The sequence below is a fragment of the Lycium barbarum genome, chromosome 2, assembly GCF_019175385.1.
Source record: "Lycium barbarum isolate Lr01 chromosome 2, ASM1917538v2, whole genome shotgun sequence".
Lineage (NCBI taxonomy): Eukaryota > Viridiplantae > Streptophyta > Magnoliopsida > Solanales > Solanaceae > Lycium > Lycium barbarum.
Window position 1 is genome coordinate 124,062,003 of NC_083338.1, and position 22,505 is coordinate 124,084,507.

General features: G+C 38.8%; 1 protein-coding gene and 1 pseudogene across 1 annotated transcript; one reads left to right on the forward strand and one right to left on the reverse strand.

The window, feature by feature from the left end:
* Nucleotides 1–1,863: 1,863 nt before the first annotated feature.
* Nucleotides 1,864–2,819, reverse strand: LOC132628851 (uncharacterized). Its single transcript, XM_060344611.1, has 2 exons — nt 2,802–2,819; nt 1,864–2,715 (listed from the first exon to the last, which is right to left on the reverse strand). The coding sequence occupies exons 1-2, from the start codon at nt 2,817–2,819 to the stop codon at nt 1,864–1,866; spliced, it is 870 nt and encodes a 289-aa protein (XP_060200594.1).
* Nucleotides 2,820–14,770: 11,951 nt separating this feature from the next.
* On the forward strand, nt 14,771–17,633 carry LOC132628853 (prohibitin-3, mitochondrial-like; annotated as a pseudogene).
* The last annotated feature ends 4,872 nt before the right edge of the window (nt 17,634–22,505 follow it).

The following is a 22,505-nucleotide window of genomic DNA, read 5'->3' on the forward strand; positions in this document are numbered from 1 at the left end:
AGGAAAACATGCATGCCGGTAGTTTAGAGTCAAAACCAATGTAGACATTGTTACTCTATGATATCTAGGTATTAGATTGAGTCGTTGTTTTGTATGGCTTGCTTGAGGACAAGCAAATACTTTAAGTTGGGGGTGTTGATGTGGCGTGATTTTACGCCACAATCGACGCTTTTCGGCTATAAGTTTTACTTGTTTTTAAGCAAATCTATGTTATTTTACGTAGTTTTTGTCATGTTTTAGGTAATATGAGGTCCCTAGAGCCTAAGTGTGGAAAACAAGCGAAAAAGAGTAGAAAAAGTTGATCACTGGAAGAAAATCGAGATTCTGGAAATTTTTGGGAAAAATTGTTCTGCGCGTTCGCGCATAAAGGTCACGCGACCGCGACCGCGCGCGTTATTAAGTCCACGCGTTCGCGTAGGAAGGACACGCGACCGCGCTGAAGGAAGAGCGTGATTCTACGCGTTCGCGCAGAAACGTGGCGCGTTCGCGCAGAAACGTGGCGCGTTCGCGTAGAAGGAATTTCTGCCCAGTTCGACCAGAACTTGGGTTTTGACGATTTCTTCCATTCCAGTTCCTATAAAAAGAAAACTAGGGTTTTCTTAACATATCTTTGGTCATTTTGCAAGTTTTGGAGGCTAGAGTTTCACCTACACAGTTGGAGGAGAAGATTGGAGCACTTTAATGAGATAATTCTTAAACCTTTCTTCAATTCCTTGTTTTGTATTGAATATTTTAGTGTGTAGTATTTCATTTCTATACTTGAACCTTGTTTATGGAAGTATACATTGTTAAAGTTTGGATTGAAACTCTTGTTTTGCTTATGTATTGAATGATTCTTATTGCTATTGAAGTGGGTCTTTGTTGATTTAATTAATCTCGTTCTTGAATGTTTCCAAAGGGATTAGCTAACACTAGGACTCACCCATTTACTTAGATTGAGCTTGGAAAAGGAAATCTAGGTTGGGAAAGATTAATTAACAAGGATTTGGGTCATTAAACTCATCTAATAACTTGAGCTAGAGATAGGATAGTTAACTTGAGGTTGAATTGATTGTGTTTAACATCACACTCTAAGGCTTGAGAAAGCTTAGAGTGAAATTCATTGATTTGGTTGAGAAACTTTCAATGAGATTTTAGAAATCATTATCTATTAACATAGACCCGCTCTTAGTGGTAAAATTGTAAAATACATTGGATCGTTACTTGAGAGTAATTTCCCTTGTATCCATGCTTGTGGCCATTGATCATTTTATTCGCTTTCTAGGTTAGTTTACATTTCCGCATTAGTCATAATTTTCTCAAAAACCCAAAATATCATTTATTGTTTGGCTTTAGCTTAGTTGGTGAAAGTTCCTTACTTTCTTAATCGCCTAGCATATTGTTCCCTGTGGGATCGACCCCGACTCATAGTTGGGTAAATATATTGCATACGACCGTGTACACTTTCTCTTTGAGGAGTGTATTTGGACTTTATCATAAACTCCCCCAAACGGGGACTGCTAAGTCAAAAACTTAGCCAAAGCCGAAATAATACCGGCCCTAAAGGAAATGCCTATCGTAATTCAGAGACGTCTGAACTTATGGAGCATCGGATAAGTCCTACGGGCGCAATGATTTAACAACCACGAGTCTACTTGTTCTAAAGAAGCATCGGTTAAGTCCTACGGGTACGGTGATCAAACGACTACGAGTCGATTTGTCCTAAAACGGACCAACGATTATGACAAAAATAATAGCAAACATTCAAACGAAGAAACAAGAAAGATGCACTTTTCATTTATACAATGGATATTTTTACATAAAAAACAAAGGTCCTACAAAGGCAAAAAATAAAGAGATGAAAGCCAAAAACAGGCCCTAAAACTACCCGGAATGGCTGGAGCCGGAATGTTCGGACAACATCCGCTCGGAATCATCAGAGTCAGAACCGAGGGCATCCTTAGCCTCTCCCTCGACTCTCTTGGCCTCGGCAATAAGGGCCGGAAGATCAGAAAAGCCACGCTCGGCTTGCTCAAGAGTGATCCTCCGGGATTTCCATTTCTCGTACTGAGCAACAATAGTAACCTGAGCCTCGGCGGCCTCCACGCTTCTTAGAGCTTCATCCAATTCGGCCTCGTCCTGGGCTAGCTTTGTCTCAAGAGCATCCCGAGCCTCCCCACGAACGTTCTGCATTTGAATGGCCGATTGGAGCTCGGCCTGGAGGGTGTCATTTGCAGCGGTCGTTTCCTTGAGTTCGTTCTTCAGGTCATCGCACATCCGAGATCTGTTCTCCGCTTTCTCTTCGAACACCCTGGCACGCTCCTGATACCGGGCACTCTCATATTCAAGAAGCCGGTTCCTCTCGGCCAAGCTGGAAGCATCCGACTTCACTAAATCTAGCTCCTCCCGGAGTTGGGAGAAAGCGGTCTCAAGCTCATCCAGCTTCGAGGAAATTTGAGTGTTATCCCGGTTGAGGTCGATCTTCTCAGCTTCGAGGCTCCGGTTATATTCGGTCATGGCGACCAGTTCACTCCTCAGCTGACGATTCTCGGCCTTTGCTGCGTCAAGCTCAGGCTGAAGATGGGATAGAGCAACTGCTCGACTTAGCTCCTCCTCCTTCTCCCGAAGAAAATGCACATACTTCTCCGTTTCCCGGCCCTGGGCGTCCAACTGGACCTTAAGATCGTCCATCTCTTGTTGGGCACGGACGAAGGCCTCGTTAACAAGAACCACACTCTGCAAAAGAAGGCAAGTCAAAAACTTGAACGAGAACAGGATTAAAATTCTTAGTAAAGGTGTGCAGAGACGGCTCAAAAACCTACCCGGTTGCTCGCATGCATACCCTCGTTGATAAGTCATTTCCAGGTAACCCCGGTCATCTTGCGCTTGTTCGAATCTGAGACAAGAGGCCTCAGGTAACTCGCTACGCCCACCAGGCGAGAAAGGAAGCTCCAGTCCTCGGGGACGGTGACCACAACCGATTTGGTTCTTTATGTTCCACACTTGGCGCCAAAAAAACACGCTCCAATCCGTCCCTAGCCCCAGATTCGGAGGATCGGCTGGCCGACCTCGTAGCCCGAGGGATAGGGAGATGCTCGAATCCCGCAGCTTCGCCGGTAGCGGGAGGGGTGCCCGAGAACATGTCGTCAAAATCATCAGGCCGTGATACCGGGGCAGATGAACTTGGAGCATCCTCAATATCTTTGGGAAAGCTCGGGGGTACCGTAGTTACGGCAGGCTCGCACTCGGGCGCCAGATCGACGTCGACGGGGACTTCGATCTCAGGGATCGGCCCAGTCTTTTGACCGACCTCAGCAGCGGCCACCTCCCCGGACCTCCTTGTCCTTTGCAGGGGAGCTTTTTCAAAAGAAGTTTCTCCTGAAATTTCGACAAAGTCAATCGACCTTAGAGGAGCCGGGGAAAGAATTTCTTCTGCAACTGTTCGTGAGACCGAGACTAGAAGCCCCTCAGCGGCAGAAGGAAGGGGTGAAATGGCAACGACCTCCTCCGGGATCGGAGCCACGGAAGGTTCGGCATCGACTCTCAGAACTATAATATCGGGTTTTGATTCGTCCCGTAAGGTCCGAGTAACGCTTCTCGCCCTCTTCCTCTTCGACTGTTGCCCTTTGTCCGAGGGCCTTTTTCTTTTGGCAGCAGTAGCGGCAGCAAGGGCATGAGATGCACCCGCTGTATCAAACTCGGACGCCGACGTTGTGGGTTCAGTCGTCGACTCCGATCTGGGGGCTACCGAGCCCTTAGGAAAACTTGAAAAGCGAAGATATTAGCGAACGTCGAAGGATGAAAACGAACAGTAAAGGATGCAGTAAACACGAGTAGAAGTAGAGGGCTACCGTGATTCTGGGCAACCCATCAACCACGTGACAGGTAGGCGCAGGTCTGGTTGTCATGATGATGCTGGCAGAGGAGTGATGTGACCCATTCACTCAGATTGCGAATGACCGGGGGAACGTAACCATTAGCTGATAAAAGTAAGGAAGAAACAATGAGAAAGCAGAATCAAAATTTGACAAAGCATGCTAAAGCAATTACACAAGGTTTCGGACTTACGCTTGTTATTCCACTTCTCCGGGAAAGGCATGTAATCGGCTGGAATGATGTCTTCGGTCTTCACCCGAACATACCACTCTAACCAACCCCGGTCTCTGTCTTCATCGATTGTTGAGAAAAATGGATTCCGGCTGCGCTTGGCAAGTTTTATTACACCACCCCGGAAAATCCTCGGGGAGTATAAACGTATCAGGTGGGCCAGCGTAAACTCCTTCCCGGTATTTTTGGCCAACAGCCGAAGACATGCGTACCCTCCAAACGATTGGACCGATCTGTGCTAGGGTCAAGTCGTAGGTCTGGCACATGTCCAAGATGACCGGATCAACCGGGGGGTCGAGCTTGAGAGTGAAAGGGTACGTGTACACGTACAGGAAACCTTCCCGGTGGTCGGTGATCGATTCGTCTGGTCCGGGAGAAAAAACCCGTACCGGGCAGATGTCCCACCCGCAATCAGCCCAGACTACATCGAGTCTATCCTCAGTAATAGACGAGGGGTATCGCCTCATATCGAATCCCCTGTCCGACACCGAAGAAGGCTTTTCGGCCTCAAGATCTTTGTTGAAGGTGGGTCTGGCCGGTATAATGTCTGAGGCCGTGGTTTCTAAGGTGCTCTTCGATCTAGCTGGGGACGCAGGCTCGGTCCCCGGGGATGAAACCGATGGAACATCATGAGAAGTGGTCTTAGACATTTTGGAAGATATGAAAGGAAGAGGGTTTAGAAGAAAGTTCAAAAGATTGAGGGAACTGGTGATTCGAGAAATGGTAAAGTTCAAAGCAACACCCAAACGAGAACAGTTAGTAGAAATGGTGACAAAGTTGCCCCTTTTTCACGTAGAGTACGCAACAAATCAGCAACAGATTGGCTGTAAAAAGGAAAATAAACGCAGTGAAGAGTGAAAGAGGAAGAAGAAATTGATCGTGAAAGTGTAGGAATGAAGGGGAAAAGGGCCTTATATAGGCATGGGACTGTGACGGTTTCAATTCCCCAGCCAACCGGGGGATGCCACGTGTCCCCCGTAATTAATGAGAAATAACTCGAAGCGACGTGCGTGCGGCGGTTGTCAGAGCTAGCCATTCGGGAGAAGACACGTGGCCGATAGAGGAGGGACGTGACGCAACCGTTCCCGCCAAAACAAGTAGATAACAACGAGCCAATAGAGTCACCGGTTTCAGGATTCATCCACTTCCCGTCACTTCGAGAGATCGGTGGTCCGGAAAGTGTGGGGGCTATCTGTATACAGTAAAAACCAGTTATGAGTCAAACCGGTGGAGCGAGAAACCGGATGGAGAAGGGAACAAGAACATACACGAAGACTTTCATTCCGAACCGAAGGAACGTTCGTCCGGAGCCGATAGAGCTTACCATTTGGTCCGGTTCCTTCATCACCGAGCTGACCGAGGTCGTTGTCCCGAGTATCCGTGCCATTGGTCCGGTATAGCCGTTGCACACAGGCCACGCGTCAGTAGCGTCCTGCCATGGTCAACAACCAACCATGCGTGTGTCAGATTGTACGGCCAACCTAATCCCACCAAATCCGTTCAGAGTTGTCCTTATTATTATTATTTTAAATAGCTTGTATAGTATGAGGCCCTTGGAGGCAACACTATAAATAGAGCTTATCCCCCTCCTTAGTGGGGGTTGGCTTATTCATTTTCAAGAACACTTGTAACATCAAAGCATATATACAAACACTCTTGAGATATCATATCCGATTCATATCACTTGTTTTCATCTATCTTATATTCCTCCAATCAAGCATTGCATGTTTTACTAGCTAATATTCGTATCCCTAGCAAATAGCTCGTCATTAATCATTTTGTAATAAAACCTTCATACGTTTTATTTCCCTCTAATATTAAGCTCCAAACACATATCCTAACCCGCGTACAAATTCAATTGGTTTCCCAAATTCGGGGTAAACAGCTATAATTCCATAAATATATTAATTTTGTAGCAGAAAAAAGAGTTAAAATTCCAAAAACTAAGAAAAAAGATAAATACAAATCTTGGCCATAGAGAGGTGCCACATCACCTTGTGTATGCCTAGCTTTATATTATATATATATATATATATATATATATATATATATATATATATATATATATATATATATATATTATTCAATCAACTCATACAAACTTATTAAACAAAATAGAACTCCAAATACTCTCTCTGTTTCTATTACTATATGGGGAGTTTACGAGATGACTCTTTGATCACGTTTTTCTTATATATTTTTTTAAAATTATTTGAATTATAAATTATCAAGATTTATAGTACTTTTCATTTAGTTTCTAAATATATAACTTTTATTTTTACAACCTTGAATTATCTATGTCAAATTTTATGATCAAAATTATAAAATTTGACCCTCGTATTCCGAAAAGGTTGACATAAATTGAAACGGATGGAGTATTAGAGAGGACTTAGGCCATTTTTTCGTTTTTTCCTTGAAAGTCTCCTCTGTCCAAAAAATAATCAAAGTCTCCTCTGTCCATACCCCACAATCATCAATGTCACCTAGTATATTTTAAATATTTATGTACACACTACCTCAGAAACACAAAAATATACCTACAATACACATGGAGTGCAGAAGATTTGAAATAACACTAATATCAGCAAGTGATCTTGAAGATGTCAGGAAGCTATTCAAGATGAAAGTCCATGCTAGGGTTTCCGTTGGAAGCAACCCGAACACCGAAAAAGGGACCCCAACGGACAAACATGGGGAGATAAATCCGGCATGGAGCTTCAGCATGAAGTATACAATCTCCGAGTCAATGATACAAAGTTATATTGCGAGAGGAAGCTCGGTGATCGGTATATCGGGGAGGTTCATATGTCTATGAAGGAGCTTTATGAATATGCATACCCCAATGGAGGCAGTGCTATCATGACTTGCCCTGTGCACAAGGGTTCTGCTCGATCTCAAGGTGTTTTGAGGTTTTCTTACAGGTTTGGTGAAAAAGTGATGATTGATAAATTTGTCTTGGCGGAGAGCATTGCTGGTTGGAGTATGTGTTAGCTAATTAGGTTCTGAGAAGAAATTGAGCTTTCTTGTGGAATGATTTGATATTCTAGTGTCAATGGTCTCAGTGTGTGTATAGTCTTTTTTTTTTTTTTTTTTTTTTTGTGTGTGTGTGTTTTCTGTTTATACCTTTCTCATCAATAGCTTCAATCAAGTGATATTTGGAACTCATTGTCCGACTAATTCCAGATTTTCGCAGCATAAGTCCACGATCTTCCCTCAGAAATTTTTATATTCCATGGCTCGAACACGAAAATTCTAGTTAATAGTCTTAAAAACAGTTTGTAGATATATATGTTTTTTTGGAACCATCTGATATTCATAACTTACTGCATGCCCCGACTAGTTCGGATTTGTGCTTAGTATGGTCCTTCTATATATCCTCCATGTCAGAAATTTCTTCATTCCATGGTTCTGTTGTGGTGTAAGAGAATTAAATCAGTATAATGGACTATATATAGTTGTATCCGAAAATTACAATAGAAAAAAGCCAAGTCTCCTTCTATCTAGTTCTGAAATTCACATGCATGGACCCTACTGGTCAACCAAACTGGAAAGTTCACCAATGGCGGATTAATTGCTTAAAAGTCAATGGATCGATTTGAGGTGATAAAAAATTACACACACACACATATATGTGTGTGTGTGTCTGAACTAAGAGCTGCAATGATCAATTTTAATGAATCAAAGGCTAGCTTCTGGGATTTTGTTAACACATTCGTTAGAATGGGTGTGTGCCGTATATTGTGGATAATGGATATGGATGGTATAGATGGATGTGGACTTTTCTCTATTAGGTGTATTTGGTACGCAGAAAAGAATCTTGGGCATTAATATATACCTTTAGTAGTTTAGTTGGTGACTTGGCGTGCATATATATGTTTCTTCAGTCCAGCTCAGACAATTTATCGAGATACTTTTAATTGAGGTTGAGGGATTTGCAATCCAGTTAGTTAGGGTGTGTTCTGCACGGAGGAAAATATTTTTCAATTTTTTCACATTCGTTTGGTTTTGAAAAATATTTTTTTCAAAATTAAGAAAATGACTTCCTTAATAAAAGTAGGGAAAACAAGTTTACAAGTTCATTCCACCAACCACTCTATCATCACCCAACCCAACCCCAACCACTCCCCACCACCCCACCCCACCCCCATGCACCACCCCACTCCACCCCCATGCACACCCCATCCCCCTCCCCCCGCTCAAAAATAATTGTTTTTTTGGAAAAAAAGTTTTGACATTATTTTTGGTTTTTTGCACCCCCCACCCAAACCCCGCACCCTACCCCCCCCCCCTCACACACAAAAAATTATTTTTTTTGAAAAAAAAAAGAATTAACTTTTTTTTTGCACCCCCACCCCCCTTGCAAAAAAAAGGTTTTTTGTACCCCCAACCCCCCCCCCCCCCACCCCCCAAATTTTTTGAAAAAAATGTTTTGACATTTGTTTTGGTTTTTTGCACCCCCCCCCCCCTTCCAAATAAAAATTGAAAAAAAGTTGACAATTATAAAAATTGAATGTTTGCGTGGTTAAAAATTAAAACTTTTGGAGGGGGTGATGGGGTATTGAGGGGGGGGGGTGTGGGGGTGGGTGGTGAAAAGACTTTTTTTTGGGGTAGGGGGTGTAGAAACCCGCAAAAGATAATAAAAAACTTCAAAAAAAATGTTAGGTTTGGGGGGGGGGGGGGGGGAGGTTGGTGTGGTATGGGTTCCACGCAAGGGGGGAGAGGGGTGATGGGGGATGTGGTCGTGCAGACAATTCAGAAAAAAATTAAAAACTTCAATAAAATGTTGTTGGGGGGTGGGGGTAGGGTGCGGGGGGAGGGGTGGTGTATGGGTTAGGGGAGTGGTTGGGGGTGGGGGTGCAAAAAATAAAAATAAATAAAAATGGAGGGGGTGGAGGTGTAGGTGTAGGGGTGGGTGGGAGTGGGGTATGGGTTGGGGTAGGGGGTATGGGGTTGGGTTGGAGTTGGTGAGGGTTGGGGGTGGGGATGAAAAAAACAAAAAAGAAAAATCAAAAGAATTTTTTTTTAGGGGGGGCGTAGATGGGTGGGTGGGAGTGGGGTGGGGGTGGGGGTGGGGGTATGTGGTTGGGTTGAGTTGGTGAGGCTTGGATGAGTATTTTCCGGAAAACGTTTTCTATCAACCAAACGAACATGAGAAAATAAGTAAGAAATTCACTTATTTTTCACTACTCAAACGAACATGAGAAAATAAGTGGAAATTCACTTATATTCTAGGAAAAGATGTTCCTCCATACCGAACACACCCTTAGGCTGCATTTGTTTTCATTAAGATTAAGACGTCTGAATCTGAATGTAAACATGAATGATTAAGATATTATTTCTACATGTGAATATTATATAATTAAGACTGTTTGTTTTTAACATCTGAATGAACATATTTTCATTTTATTCTCAATTTATTATTCCTTCTGTCCCATTTTATGAGGTATTGTTCGAATTTCGAAAGTCAAATTTCTTAGCTTTGCCCGCAACTTTGGACATAGAATCTCTATGTTTTTAAAAAATAAAATTTACATACTTGGAACCTATGTAAGAAGTATCATACGCCACAATAAGTAACAATTCAAAATATTTAAAAGACATGAAAAAATTACAGGCAAAACAAAACTTGTTTGACTCTTGAAATACGAAAGGAGACACAAATATTTATTGAGATACTTTTAATTGAGGTTGAGGGAGTAGCAATCCAGTTAGTTAGGGTGTGTCCGGTAGGGAGGAAAATATTTTCCAATTTTTTCATATTCGTTTAGTCAAAAATTTTGACAAATATTTTCCTCAAAATTGGAAAATCTTCCGTAATAAAAGTAGGGAAAACAAGTTCATTCCACCAACCACCCTATCATCACCCAACCCAACCCCAACCACTCCCCACCACCTCACCCCACCCCCATGCACCACCCCACTCCACCCCCATGCACCACCCCATCCCCCGTGCTCAAAAATAATTTTTTTTTGAAAAAAAAGTTGACATTATTTTTTGTTTTTTGCACCCCCACCCAAACCCCGCACCCTACCCCCCACCCCCTTGCAAAAAAAAATATTTTTGAAAAAAAAAGTTTTGACATTTTTTTTTTGGTTTTTTGCACCCCTAACCCCCACCCTACCCCACCCCCCCAAATTTTTTGAAAATAAGTTTTGACATTTGTTTTGGTTTTTTGCACACCACCCTCCAAATAAAAATTGAAAAAAAGTTGACAATTATAAAAATTGAATGTTTGCGTGGTTAAAAATTAAAACTTTTGGAGGGGGTGATTGGGGTATTGGGGGGGGGGGCGTGTGGGTGGGTGGTGAAAAGACTTTTTTGGGGTAGGGGGTGTAGAAACCCGCAAAAGATAATAAAAAACTTCAAAAAAAAATGTTGGGTTTTGGGGAGGGGGGGTTGGTGTGGTATGGGTTCCACGCAAGGGGGGAGAGGGGTGATGGGGGATGTGGTCGTGTAGAAAATTCAGAAAAAAATTAAAAACTTCAAAAAAATGTTTGGGGGGGGGGGGGGGGGTGTATAGGTTAGGGGAGTGGTTGGGGGTGGGGGTGCAAAAAATAAAAAATGGAGGGGGGTTGAGGTGTAGGGGTGGGTGGGAGTGGTGTATGGGTGGGGGGTAGGGGGTATAGGGTTGGGTTGGAGTTGGTGAGGGTTGGGGGTGGGGTGAAAAAAAAATCAAAAGATTTTTTTTTTTGAGTCGAGGGTCTCTCGGAAACAGCCATCCTACCTTGGTAGGAGTAAGGTCTGCGTACACTCTACCCTCCCCAGACCCCACGTTGTGGGATTTCACTGGGTTGTTGTTGTTGTTGTGTTGAGGGGGGGCGTAGGGGGGTGGGAGTGGGGTGTGGGTGGGTGGGGGGTTTGTGGTTGGGTTGGAGTTGGTGAGGCTTGGATGAGTATTTTTCAGAAAACGTTTTCTATCAACCAAACGAACATAAGAAAATAAGTAAGAAATTCACTTATTTTTCACTACTCAAACGAACATGAGAAAATAAGTGGAAATTCACTTATTTTCTAGGAAAAGATGTTCCTCCATACCGAACACACCCTTAGGCTGCATTTGTTTTCATTAAGATTAAGATGTCTAAATCTGAATGTAAATATGAATGATTAAGATGTTGTATCTACATGTGAATATTATATAATTAAGATTGTTTGTTTTTAACATCTGAATGAACATATTTTCATTTTATTCTCAGTTTATTATTCCTTCTGTCCCATTTTATGTGGTACTGTTCGAATTTCGAAAGTCAAATTTCTTAGCTTTGCCCGCAAATTTGGACATAGAATCTCTATGTTTTTCAAAAATAAAATTTACATACTTGGAACCTATGTAAGAAGTATCATACGCCACAATAATTAACAATTTAAAATAGTTAAAAGACATGAAAAAATTATAGGTAGAACAAAACTTATTTGACTCTTGAAATACGAAAGGAGACACAAAAATGGTAACAAAATAATAATAATAAATAAATAAAAAGAGCTTTGAAATGTTGTAACCCTCGAGTAATCAACCAGCAAATTTGAAACTTCAGATTCCACAATAATCCTTCTCTAAACTCAAATTTTAAAGCCGAAAAAAAAGAAATTGTACCACCACCTACTCTTATTAACAGACCCACCATTTTTGCCGCATAGCTCAATAAAAGATTACCACTGTCAAGGTGGTGGTGGGTGGATTTTCTAGATCTTGTTCGTAGTTGTTCTCCATGTATTGATATTTGGTTATATGTCATTGGTATTTTTTCTAGCAATGAATTTCAATTATACATCTTAGGCCCCAGTGGAGGAGTGATGATCGGGAAGAAGCATGGTCAAAAATGGAAATTGTTTCTTAATTCCTTTGTTTTAGAACCGACAATAGAGAAGAGAGATGAGATGAAGAGGCAGGTTTAGAAATTCTTAGCCATGGTAGATTTGGGTGATCTACAGAGGAGATAAAATTGGAGAAGACAAAAAAGTGTAATTGTAGAATTTAACATTAAAAAAATAAAAGACGCAAGCAATGGGTTTGAACGATTTTCAGACTCTATTCAAGATCTGACCGAATCAGACATGTTAAGATGTATTAAGTGATTAGATCTTAATAAAAACAAATGCATTTAATGAATTGAGATCTGAACCATTCAGATTCAGACTCCCATTAAGTGCAAACAAATGAGGCCTTAGTCTCTAACTTTGTCTTATTTTGATTCGGTGTAAGTTTTTCCTTTTCTTTTTCCTCTTTTGTTATTTCTCCACCAATTCAAAGAAATTATGTACTCTTTTTATAAACTAAGAGCACTATAACAAGATGTAAACAAGAAAAATAAAGCGAGCTTTTCTTAGTATTTTTCCCCGATTAATCCTAAACATGAATTATAAAGCCTATTTGTAGGCATAAGATTAGGAGGGATCGTGGTAGAGGTTTAATTGAATGTTATAGGCACTAACAATTTATAGTGTGTACAAATAGTTATTCATCAAATTTGATTCATTTACAACATGGCCACCACTTCATATAATTCATCCACAACGGTACTCCCATTTGGACGTCCATGTATTAAAGAGTGTGCTCATTAAAATATTACTATTAGGAAATATGCTAGTGAAAGAAAATTGAGTGCAATAGTTTTTTGTAATATGCATTTTAGATGCTTTATTTTTTTTTAAAATTGTGAGAAAAATTTAGTGGGACAATTCTTGATTAAGAAAAATAGATATAACACGTATTTTTACTCTCCCTAATGCAAATATTGTTTAGTTTCTCAAAGACGACACATGCCATCAATATGAACTTCTCAAATTTTGAAGTTAACAATCAAGTTAATAACTGAATACCTAGCAACGAATAAAAACAAGTAAAGAATGTGCTACAACGGACCAATATATAATTGAATGAACACTTGAAAAAATAATACCCACTCCAATTAATTATCATTTGAAAGAACAAATTCTATAGGAAGTAACTTTCAAGGGGAAGAATATTCACATTGATAACAGTCATCAAGCAACAATGCACTTTATCCATCCACAAGTACTCTCAAAGAGTTTGCTCAACATAATAATCAAAACAAGCTAATGAAATTAAATAACACCAACTTAGCTATTTACGGTTGCTGTTTAAGACAATTACAGAAATGTCCAAAGGGCCTTAATTGGTATTGCAAAATTGGCCGCCTGAAGATTGTGAGTCGCAATTGCAGTGATGGACTTGCGACTGCGTGATATCAATTGTGGCCCTGTTCAACGAATGGACTTGCGACTGCGTGATATCCATCCACAAGTACTCTATACATGCATGAAATGTGTAATATTTTGAATTAATGATACTTGTACGGCTTTACGAATGGCTATTTTATTTCATGTCATGAATTATATTTGATGTACTTTAATTCCCTTGCTTATTTAATATCCTATCTAAAATGGCTCAAAATTATCCTTCATTCATCTTTTGGTCGGAAAATACCCCGTTGATCTACCTTTTGGTCTAAAAATACTAGCAATTTTTGCTCAAAGATACCCCTCAAACTAACTAATGACTTTTACAATTTTTCAAATCGCCACGTGGCATATTATGATTCGCCACATATATTACTTAATTTAAAAATTAAACGCCCCCATTTCTTAAACTCAAACCCGCTCCTAATAATCTGATCCGTTTCTTTTAACCCAAACCCGCACTTGAAAATCACAATCGCTTTCGGCACAAACATAAGAGCAGACGCTAAGAATTCATGAAGGAATTAACTTTTGCTTCACATAAGTGTCCACTTACATATTCAACAAGGAATTAACTTTATATTTCCAGATTTTCCCTTATTAAGTGTTAAGTGATCAGATCTCAATGCATCAAATTAATACTCTCTTCGTCCCATAATTAGTGTCACCTTAGCAAAAAACACTCATATTAAGAAACCAATGATGAAGTGTAAAGTTTACCAAATTACACTTATGTAAAAAAAATTACTTTTTCCTCTTGATGATTCGAGCATGCACAAGTAGTTTATCTTTTGACAATGAGAATCCAACTATCATTCATTTAGAGTACTACTACTTCTTTTGCCTCTTACTAGTCCTATCTTTCATAGGTCAAAACTTTCATTTTCACGTAAAGCCCAAAATTTGACATTGTGAATCCAACTTTTGGCCTTGAATAAAGAAACTTGCCATTTTTTGTCCAAGGGCAAAGATTGAAAAAACTAGTCAATGTATCATTAGTATCCTAAGGTGACACTTATTATGGGATAAAAAAATTTGGCTAAGGTGACACTTATTATGGGACGGAGGGAGTAATAATATGTAGTTTAGTCAAAATACCTATTTTTTTAAGGAATTAGTATCTTCTTAATGATTGCGCTACAAGTTAAGTGGACACTTATTTTAAACCGGGAATACCATAAGTCATTTACAATTGTTATTTCTACCGTGTATTTTTCTTAATATTACTTTTTTTTCCCTTCCATTTATCGTATTCATTTGTTTTTCTCCTGGTTTAAAACGTTAAAATATGGTCAAAATAATAGTAAGTGATACAAAGTGTAATGGGCTTTAATATGTCAGTGCAAACCCAAACCCGACTCCTCGATTAGGTTTTTTACTTGCATAGCAATCCACACTCTCCCCTAAAACCGTATAAAACATAAGAAAATCAAAATCCCAGTCTCTCTCTGTGTTTCTACATACAAACAAAACAAAATTACAATGGGTAGCCAAGCCGCAGTTTCATTCCTAACCAACATAGCCCGAGCCGCTTTCACTCTGGTATCGGCGGTACCCTTCTCAACTTATCTCTTTACACAGTTGACAGCGGTCAACACGCCGTTCTGTTTGACCGTTGGTGAAGGAACTCATTTTTTAATCCCATGACTACAAAAATCGTATATTTTCAAAATACGTACGAAGCCGCATACGTTTTCTTCGATATCGGGAACTAAGGATTTACAAATGGTTAATTTGACTTTGAGGATATTGTCAAGACTTGAAGTGCCGAGATTGCCAGAGATATTTAAGACACTTGGTACTGAATATAATGAGAAAGTGCTTCCTTCTATTGGTAATGAAGTGCTTAAAGTTGTTGTTGCTCAACTCAATGCTGAAAGGCCACAGGTATACTGTACTAGGGGTGTTAAATGGGCGGGTCGGGTGGGATGAAATGGGTTGGGCTGAAATGGGCTAAAAACCGGGTCATTACTCAACCCGCTCAATTCTTATTAAATTTTAGGTATAATAGCACTTTTGGTCCTGGAGTTATTAGTATGTTCTTTTTTTGGTCCTTGTGATATACTACTCAACATATTTAACCTTCAATTAACCTCTTTGATTGTTTATAGAACTATATTACCATCAAATATAAAGTAACAGTACAAATGGGCATCTCGAGCTAGAATTGGGTAGGGTAATAAACAGAGAAATTAACATAAATAGCCACCCGCCAAAACAATATTCAGCAAATGTATATATTTTGTATATAATGTGTAATATACATAAAATATACACCATTTTATACATAATAGTGTGTATTTTTTGTGTATCTAGCTAGAGAATGTAATTATTTTTGTATATTCGGCTAGAGAATGTAATTTAAATGGGCGGGTCGGGTCAGACTAAAATTGGGCTGACTTAATACTTGGGCTAAATGGGTTGGGTTGAAGCGGGTCATAAGCCAGTCAGCCCAATTCATAGGGGTCGTTTGGTATAGTGTATAACAATAACAGCAGTAATGAATAAGGTGTATTAGTAATGTTGGGATTCGTTATGCTGAGATTATTCCTTATCCACTGTTTGGTTTGGTGTTTTACAGGCACTTCTGTCTTTACCATGCTCATTCATATATTAATAACCCTTTGTATTGCAAATTCCTTGGTTTGTTGTGTATAAGAGTAGTACTTAATAGCGTGTTCAGATAATATATGTATTAGTTATACATAGGTTGAAAAACACTACTACATCCTACCAAACTACCCCTTTGTAAATTTTAAATTCTATGTTTATGATCTTATAATTTGTTTGAGTACCTAATAAAACTTTTTTCTGTATATTATGACTATAAATAACATATCAAATAGACAAAATGTCTGTTTTAAATATATCTAGACAGTTTCTCAAGGGTCAATATGGGCTGCATACTAGCCTAATTTTTAACTGCGTATCAGCCTAGTTTTTAAATGGGTTGCATTAAGCAGGTGAAATGAGTTGAGTTAATAATATAAGCAGGTTATTAAACCTGCCCATACCTAAACAAGTTAGGTGGGTCATGATTTTATGGATTGATATTGCCACCCCTATCCACAGGTATTCGCACATGTACGCGAGAGCTTGATCCGATATGCCAAGGATTTCAACATTGTGCTTGATGATGTGGCGATCACACATTTGTCATATGGAACTGAGTTTCAAGAGCTGTGGAGCAAAAGCAGGTACTACTACTACCAGGAGCGGATCCACACCATTGGGTGTGGGTTCGCGGGAACCCACAACTTTTATCCGAACCCAGTAACAGCAGACACTGCTAGCTAAGAACTCACAAGCTTCAAATCCTGGATCCGCCACTACTACTACCTTTTTTAATAAACAAAATCTAGGTGTTCTACCTCTTGAAAATTGAGGTTTAATTAATGGATTTCATTATTATTTTTAGTAAGCTCAGTTGATATTGAGGTGCAATTAATGGATTAATACTCTCTGTTTTATCTGTGTTGACTTGATTGATTGATGATTGCAGGTAGGGTTGTACATGGACCGGATTGGTTCTGATTTTTTAAACACCAAACCAATAAAATTCGGGTTATTCGATTTTCTCGGGTTTTTCGGATTTGTTTTTTCGGAATAGTCTCAATACAAGACATATAACTTTTAATTCAAATATTTCTTTAGTCCTAGTAAGATATAACTATATAATTAAGTTGTTTCCTAAGAAAATAACACAAAATGTGAAGAGAGTGATGACATTGTATTAAAATATTTAACAAAAGCTAATATAATCATTTAAAATAAATATTGCTAATTAACAAGCCATAAAAGAAAATGACCATAATCTAAAAATACTAAGTCATGCTAAAATAAGCATTAATTACATGACAGCAAAAAAATTTAAGTTATGGATTTTTACTCTCTAAATCAATTATGCAAAACTAAATAATAGATGTCCAATATTATTGTCATTCCTAGTGGTAAATTGAATTTCTTGTTAGCATTAATGTTGAGTTGGTTTTGGTTTAGACTTTATTTTGAGTTATTAACATCCATAGGATATAAAACTTATTGACATTCAAAATTTTAAGTTCAAGCTTGAATAATATGATAATCTATACTATATTAAAAGCACGAAGGAAACCATGGTTCACTCAGATCAAAGTTGGTGTCAAGCATCCACAATTCAGGTTTAGGGGGACATTTAGGGATTTGGGCCACATATCAAAGAGTGAAAGCAGTTTTTTATTGGCCCTCCATGATTGAGACTATCAGAACCATTGTCCAAGAGTGTGATACTTGTCAAAGAAATAAAGATGAACAAGTTGCATATCCTGGTTTACTTCAACCCCTACCTGTACCAGAGAAGCAATGAGAGCACATATCTATGGACTTTATTGAAGTTCTTCCCAAATCAGAAGGACAAGATACAATTTTAGTGGTGGTAGACAGGTATAGTAAGTATGCACACTTCATTGCTCTCTCGCATCCCTTTACTGCATCTCAAGTGGCTAGAACCTTCCTAAATACTGTGTATAAACTTCATACGTTGCCTAAAAGTATAGTTTCAGACAGGGACAAGATCTTCCTTCGTAATTTCTGGAAAGAATTATTCAAGAATATACAGGTGCAATTGTTATTTAGCTTTGGCTATCACCCACAAACAGATGGGCAAACTGAAAAACTGAATAAGTGTTTAGAGAATTATTTGAGGTACATGACTGGTCATAAACCTAAGGAATGGAACAAATGGTTAGCCTTGGCTGAGTTTTACTACAACAGTAACCATCATACTTCACTAAACATGACACCATTCAAGGTAGTCTATGGCTATGACCCCCCACAACTTTCATTTAAATTGATAACACAATCAAAAGTAAAGGCTATTGATCAGGTGATGAAGGATAGACAAATCATGGCTAGGGTATTGAAAGATAATCTTACTAAGGCTCAGAACAGGATGAAAGTCAATGCTGACAAGAGGAGGACTGAAAGAGAATACAAAGAGGGTGATTGGCTGTTTCTGAAGTTACAACCATACATGCAAACACCAGTAGCCATTAGAAAGAGTTTGAAGTTAGCTTCTAAATTTTATGTTAGCTTCTAAATTTTATGGGCCATATAAGATCATACAGAAAATTGGATTAGTTGCCTACAAGCTGGAACTGCCCTCAACTGCTAAAATCCATCCGGTTTTTCATATTTCTCAACTCAAAAGGAAAGTGGATGCTCACATCACACCATCTGTTGACCCTCCTATCTGCTCAGCTGATGGACAACCTTTGGTGGAACTAGCTGCTATCCTAGACAGAAGGATGACCAAGAGAGGGAACAAAGCAACTACTCAAGTCTTGGTGCAATGGATGAACTTGTTACCAGAAGAGGCAACCTGGGAGGATTACCAATTTACAAAGTCTCAATTTCCAGATATGATTAAATAAGTACTGATGATGTTGTTAAGAGCAAGGCTCAATTTTTTGAGAGGGATGGAATGTCACAAATGTCTTTATGACTACTTATTTAGTAGTTTATATAATTCCAAATCAGTCCCATTTTCATTTAAGTGAAGTTTAGTTATTATCTTTTAGGCCCTATAAGTTATCTATATAGTATTTACAATCAGGTTCCTCAATCTGTTAGGAGGACACGTGTCTTACTTTTAATAGCTGCTACTTTTATTATATCCATGTACTCGGATTCAGTGTTTTTTTATGAAATATATGCGAATTTGATTCTCTCTCTCTTCCTTTCCTCTTTCTTTCTTCTTCTTCCAAACCTCAGGTAACAGGACACTCTCCTATTACACAATGTACCTGATGGATTGATTACCTGGGGAGAGCACAAATTAAACTACAAAAATAATAACAGAAAGTTAAAAATCTCCAATTCTACTAAAGATTTATATGTGGATACATGAAAAAAGTTACTTCAAAACTATGTAGAAGAATCCTTCGTACGATAAATATTTTTCACTTACGGAAAGAATTGGAAGTTAGGGAGGAGACTGATTAGTCTAGATTTATCAATGAGAGAGACCTGTCTAATATATATAGTTGGCACTATTTTTGAAATGCAGCTATTTTTTTCCTTTTGGGCACTGAATAATGAAGATCCCGAAATTAGTATTTTATCAAAGGGAAAAGGGTCAAATATACCCCTCTACTTTAATTTACTGGCTAACTTTGTCCTCCATTAGCCAAAATAGTCAAATATACCCCTCTGTTAGCCAAAGTACACAAATATACCCCTCAGTGGATGGAAAATCCCAAATCAATCAAAATTACCCATTTAACTAAAAAAAACCATGCCCATCACTTAGACCCGACCCGACCCGCAAAATTATTTCCATCCACTCTAATATACCCTCCGTTAGGATTTGTTGTTACTTGGCTTGAAGTTTTTGTGATTTGTGAAGGTTTTGTCACTGCTTTCTGCTTTGACAGATTAAAATTAATTTGAGAAGACCAAAAGTTAAATAATGATTTGAGCTAAAGGGAATTTTATGTCAGGTCTGATTTTACCCATGGCACTTAGGGCAGAAATGTTGATACAACTTATAAGCCATTTATAGAACATCACATTTATGATTGGGTTCTTTCCACTGATTTGTTTCCATTTGCGGGGAACTTTTATATGTCCTGGGTTCCATTTTCATCATCCAACTGGAGAAACTTGTTTGGTATTTTATAAAGGATCCCTGATGACCAATAATTGATGATCCCATTTGATCCCTTTTCAGCAAATTAACTTCAGTCAACTGCTTGTTTATTTTATCTGTAAAATTAGTTTCCAAGTAATTAATACAACTATTCTCCCGTAAAATACCAAACAATAGAGGGTATATTAGGGTGGGTGGAAATACTTTTGTGGGTCGGGTTGGGTCTAAGTCATGGGTATGATTTTTTTTAGTTAAATGGGTAATTTTGATTGATTTGGGATTTTCCATCCATTGAGGGGTATATTTGTGTACTTTGGCTAACAGAGGGTTATATTTGACTATTTTGGCTAACGGAGGACAAAGTTAGCCAGTAAACTAAAGTAGAGGGGTATATTTGACCCTTTTCCCTTTGATAAAATACTAATTTCGGGATCTTCATTATTCAGTGCCCAAAAGGAAAAAAATAGCTGCATTTCAAAAACAGTGCCAACTATATATATTAGACAGGTATCTCTCATTGATAAATCTAGGCTAATCAGTCTCCTCCCTAACTTCCAATTCTTTCCGTAAGTGAAAAATATTTATCGTACGAAGGATTCTTTTACATAGTTTTGAAGTAACTTTTTTCATGTATCCACATATAAATCTTTAGTAGAATTGGAGATTCTTAACTTTCTGTTATTATTTTTGTAGTTTAATTTGTGCTCTCCCTAGGTAATCAATCCACCAGGTACATTGTGTAATAGGAGAGTGTCTTGTTACCTGAGGTTTGGAAGAAGAAGAAAGAAAGAGGAAAGGAAGAGAGAGAGAATCAAATACGCATATATTTCATAAAAAAACACTGAATCCGAGTACATGGATATAATAAAAGTAGCAGCTATTAAAAGTAAGACACGTGTCCTCCTAACAGATTGAGGAACCTGATTGTAAATACTCTATAGATAACTTATAGGGCCTAAAAGATAATAACTAAACTTCACTTAAATGAAAATGGGACTGATTTGGAATTATATAAACTACTAAATAAGTAGTCATAAAGACATTTGTGACATTCCACCCCTCTCAAAAAATTGAGCATTGCTCTTAACAACATCATCACTACTTATTTAATCATCCTTAAAATCTGGAAATTGAGACTTTGTAAATTGGTAATCCTCCCAGGTTGCCTCTTCTGGTAACAAGTTCATCCATTGCACCAAGACTTGAGTAGTTGCTTTGTTCCCTCTCTTGGTCATCCTTCTGTCTAGGATAGCAGCTAGTTCCACCAAAGGTTGTCCATCAGCTGAGCAGATAGGAGGGTCAACAGATGGTGTGATGTGAGCACCCACTTTCCTTTTGAGTTGAGAAATATGAAAAACCGGATGGATTTTAGCAGTTGAGGGCAGTTCCAGCTTGTAGGCAACTGATCCAATTTTCTGTATGATCTTATATGGCCCATAAAATTTAGAAGCTAACTTCAAACTCTTTCTAATGGCTACTGGTGTTTGCCTGTATGGTTGTAACTTCAGAAACAGCCAATCGCCCTCTTTGTATTCTCTTTTAGTCCTCCTCTTGTCAGCATTGACTTTCATCCTGTTCTGAGCCTTAGTAAGATTATCTTTCAATACCCTAGCCATGATTTGTCTATCCTTCATCACCTGATCAATAGCCTTTACTTTTGATTGTGTTATCAATTTAAATGAAAGTTGTGGGGGGTCATAACCATAGACTACCTTGAATGGTGTCATGTTTAGTGAAGTATGATGGTTACTGTTGTAGCAAAACTCAGCCAAGGCTAACCATTTGTTCCATTCCTTAGGTTTATGACCAGTCATGTACCTCAAATAATTCTCTAAACACTTATTTAGTTTTTCAGTGTGCCCATCTGTTTGTGGGTGATAGCCAGAGCTAAATAACAATTGCACCTGTATATTCTTGAATAATTCTTTCCAGAAATTACGAAGGAAGATCTTGTCCCTGTCTGAAACTATATTTTAGGCAACGTATGAAGTTTATACATAGTATCTAGGAAGGTTCTAGCCACTTGAGATGTAGTAAAGGGATATGAGAGAGAAATGAAATGTACATACTTACTATACCAGTCTACCACCACTAAAATTGTATCTTGTCCTTCTGATTTGGGAAGAACTTCAATAAAGTCCATAGATATGCGCTCTCATTGCTTCTTTGGTACAGGTAGGGGTTGAAGTAAACCAGGATATGCAACTTGTTCATCTTTATTTCTTTGACAAGTATCACACTCTTGGACAATGGTTCTGATAGTCTCAATCATAGAGGGCCAATAAAAAACTGCTTTCACTCTTTGATATGTGGCTCAAATCCCTAAATGTCCCCCTAAACTTGAATTGTGGATGCTTGACACCAACTTTGATCTGAGTGAACCATGGTTTCCAACCCAAGCTTTTCCTTTAAACCCCAGTATTCCTTGTTGCCGGGATACATCACTATTTTTAGCACCATCACCTAAGTTAGTTACAGCTTGCAGAATGTCATAGTCATTCTCATAGCTGGCAATGATCTCCTCTATCCACTTAGGTTGTACTTGTGTTGTGATCACCAAGCACTGTGGTTTTTCAGTGTTGTTTGTTG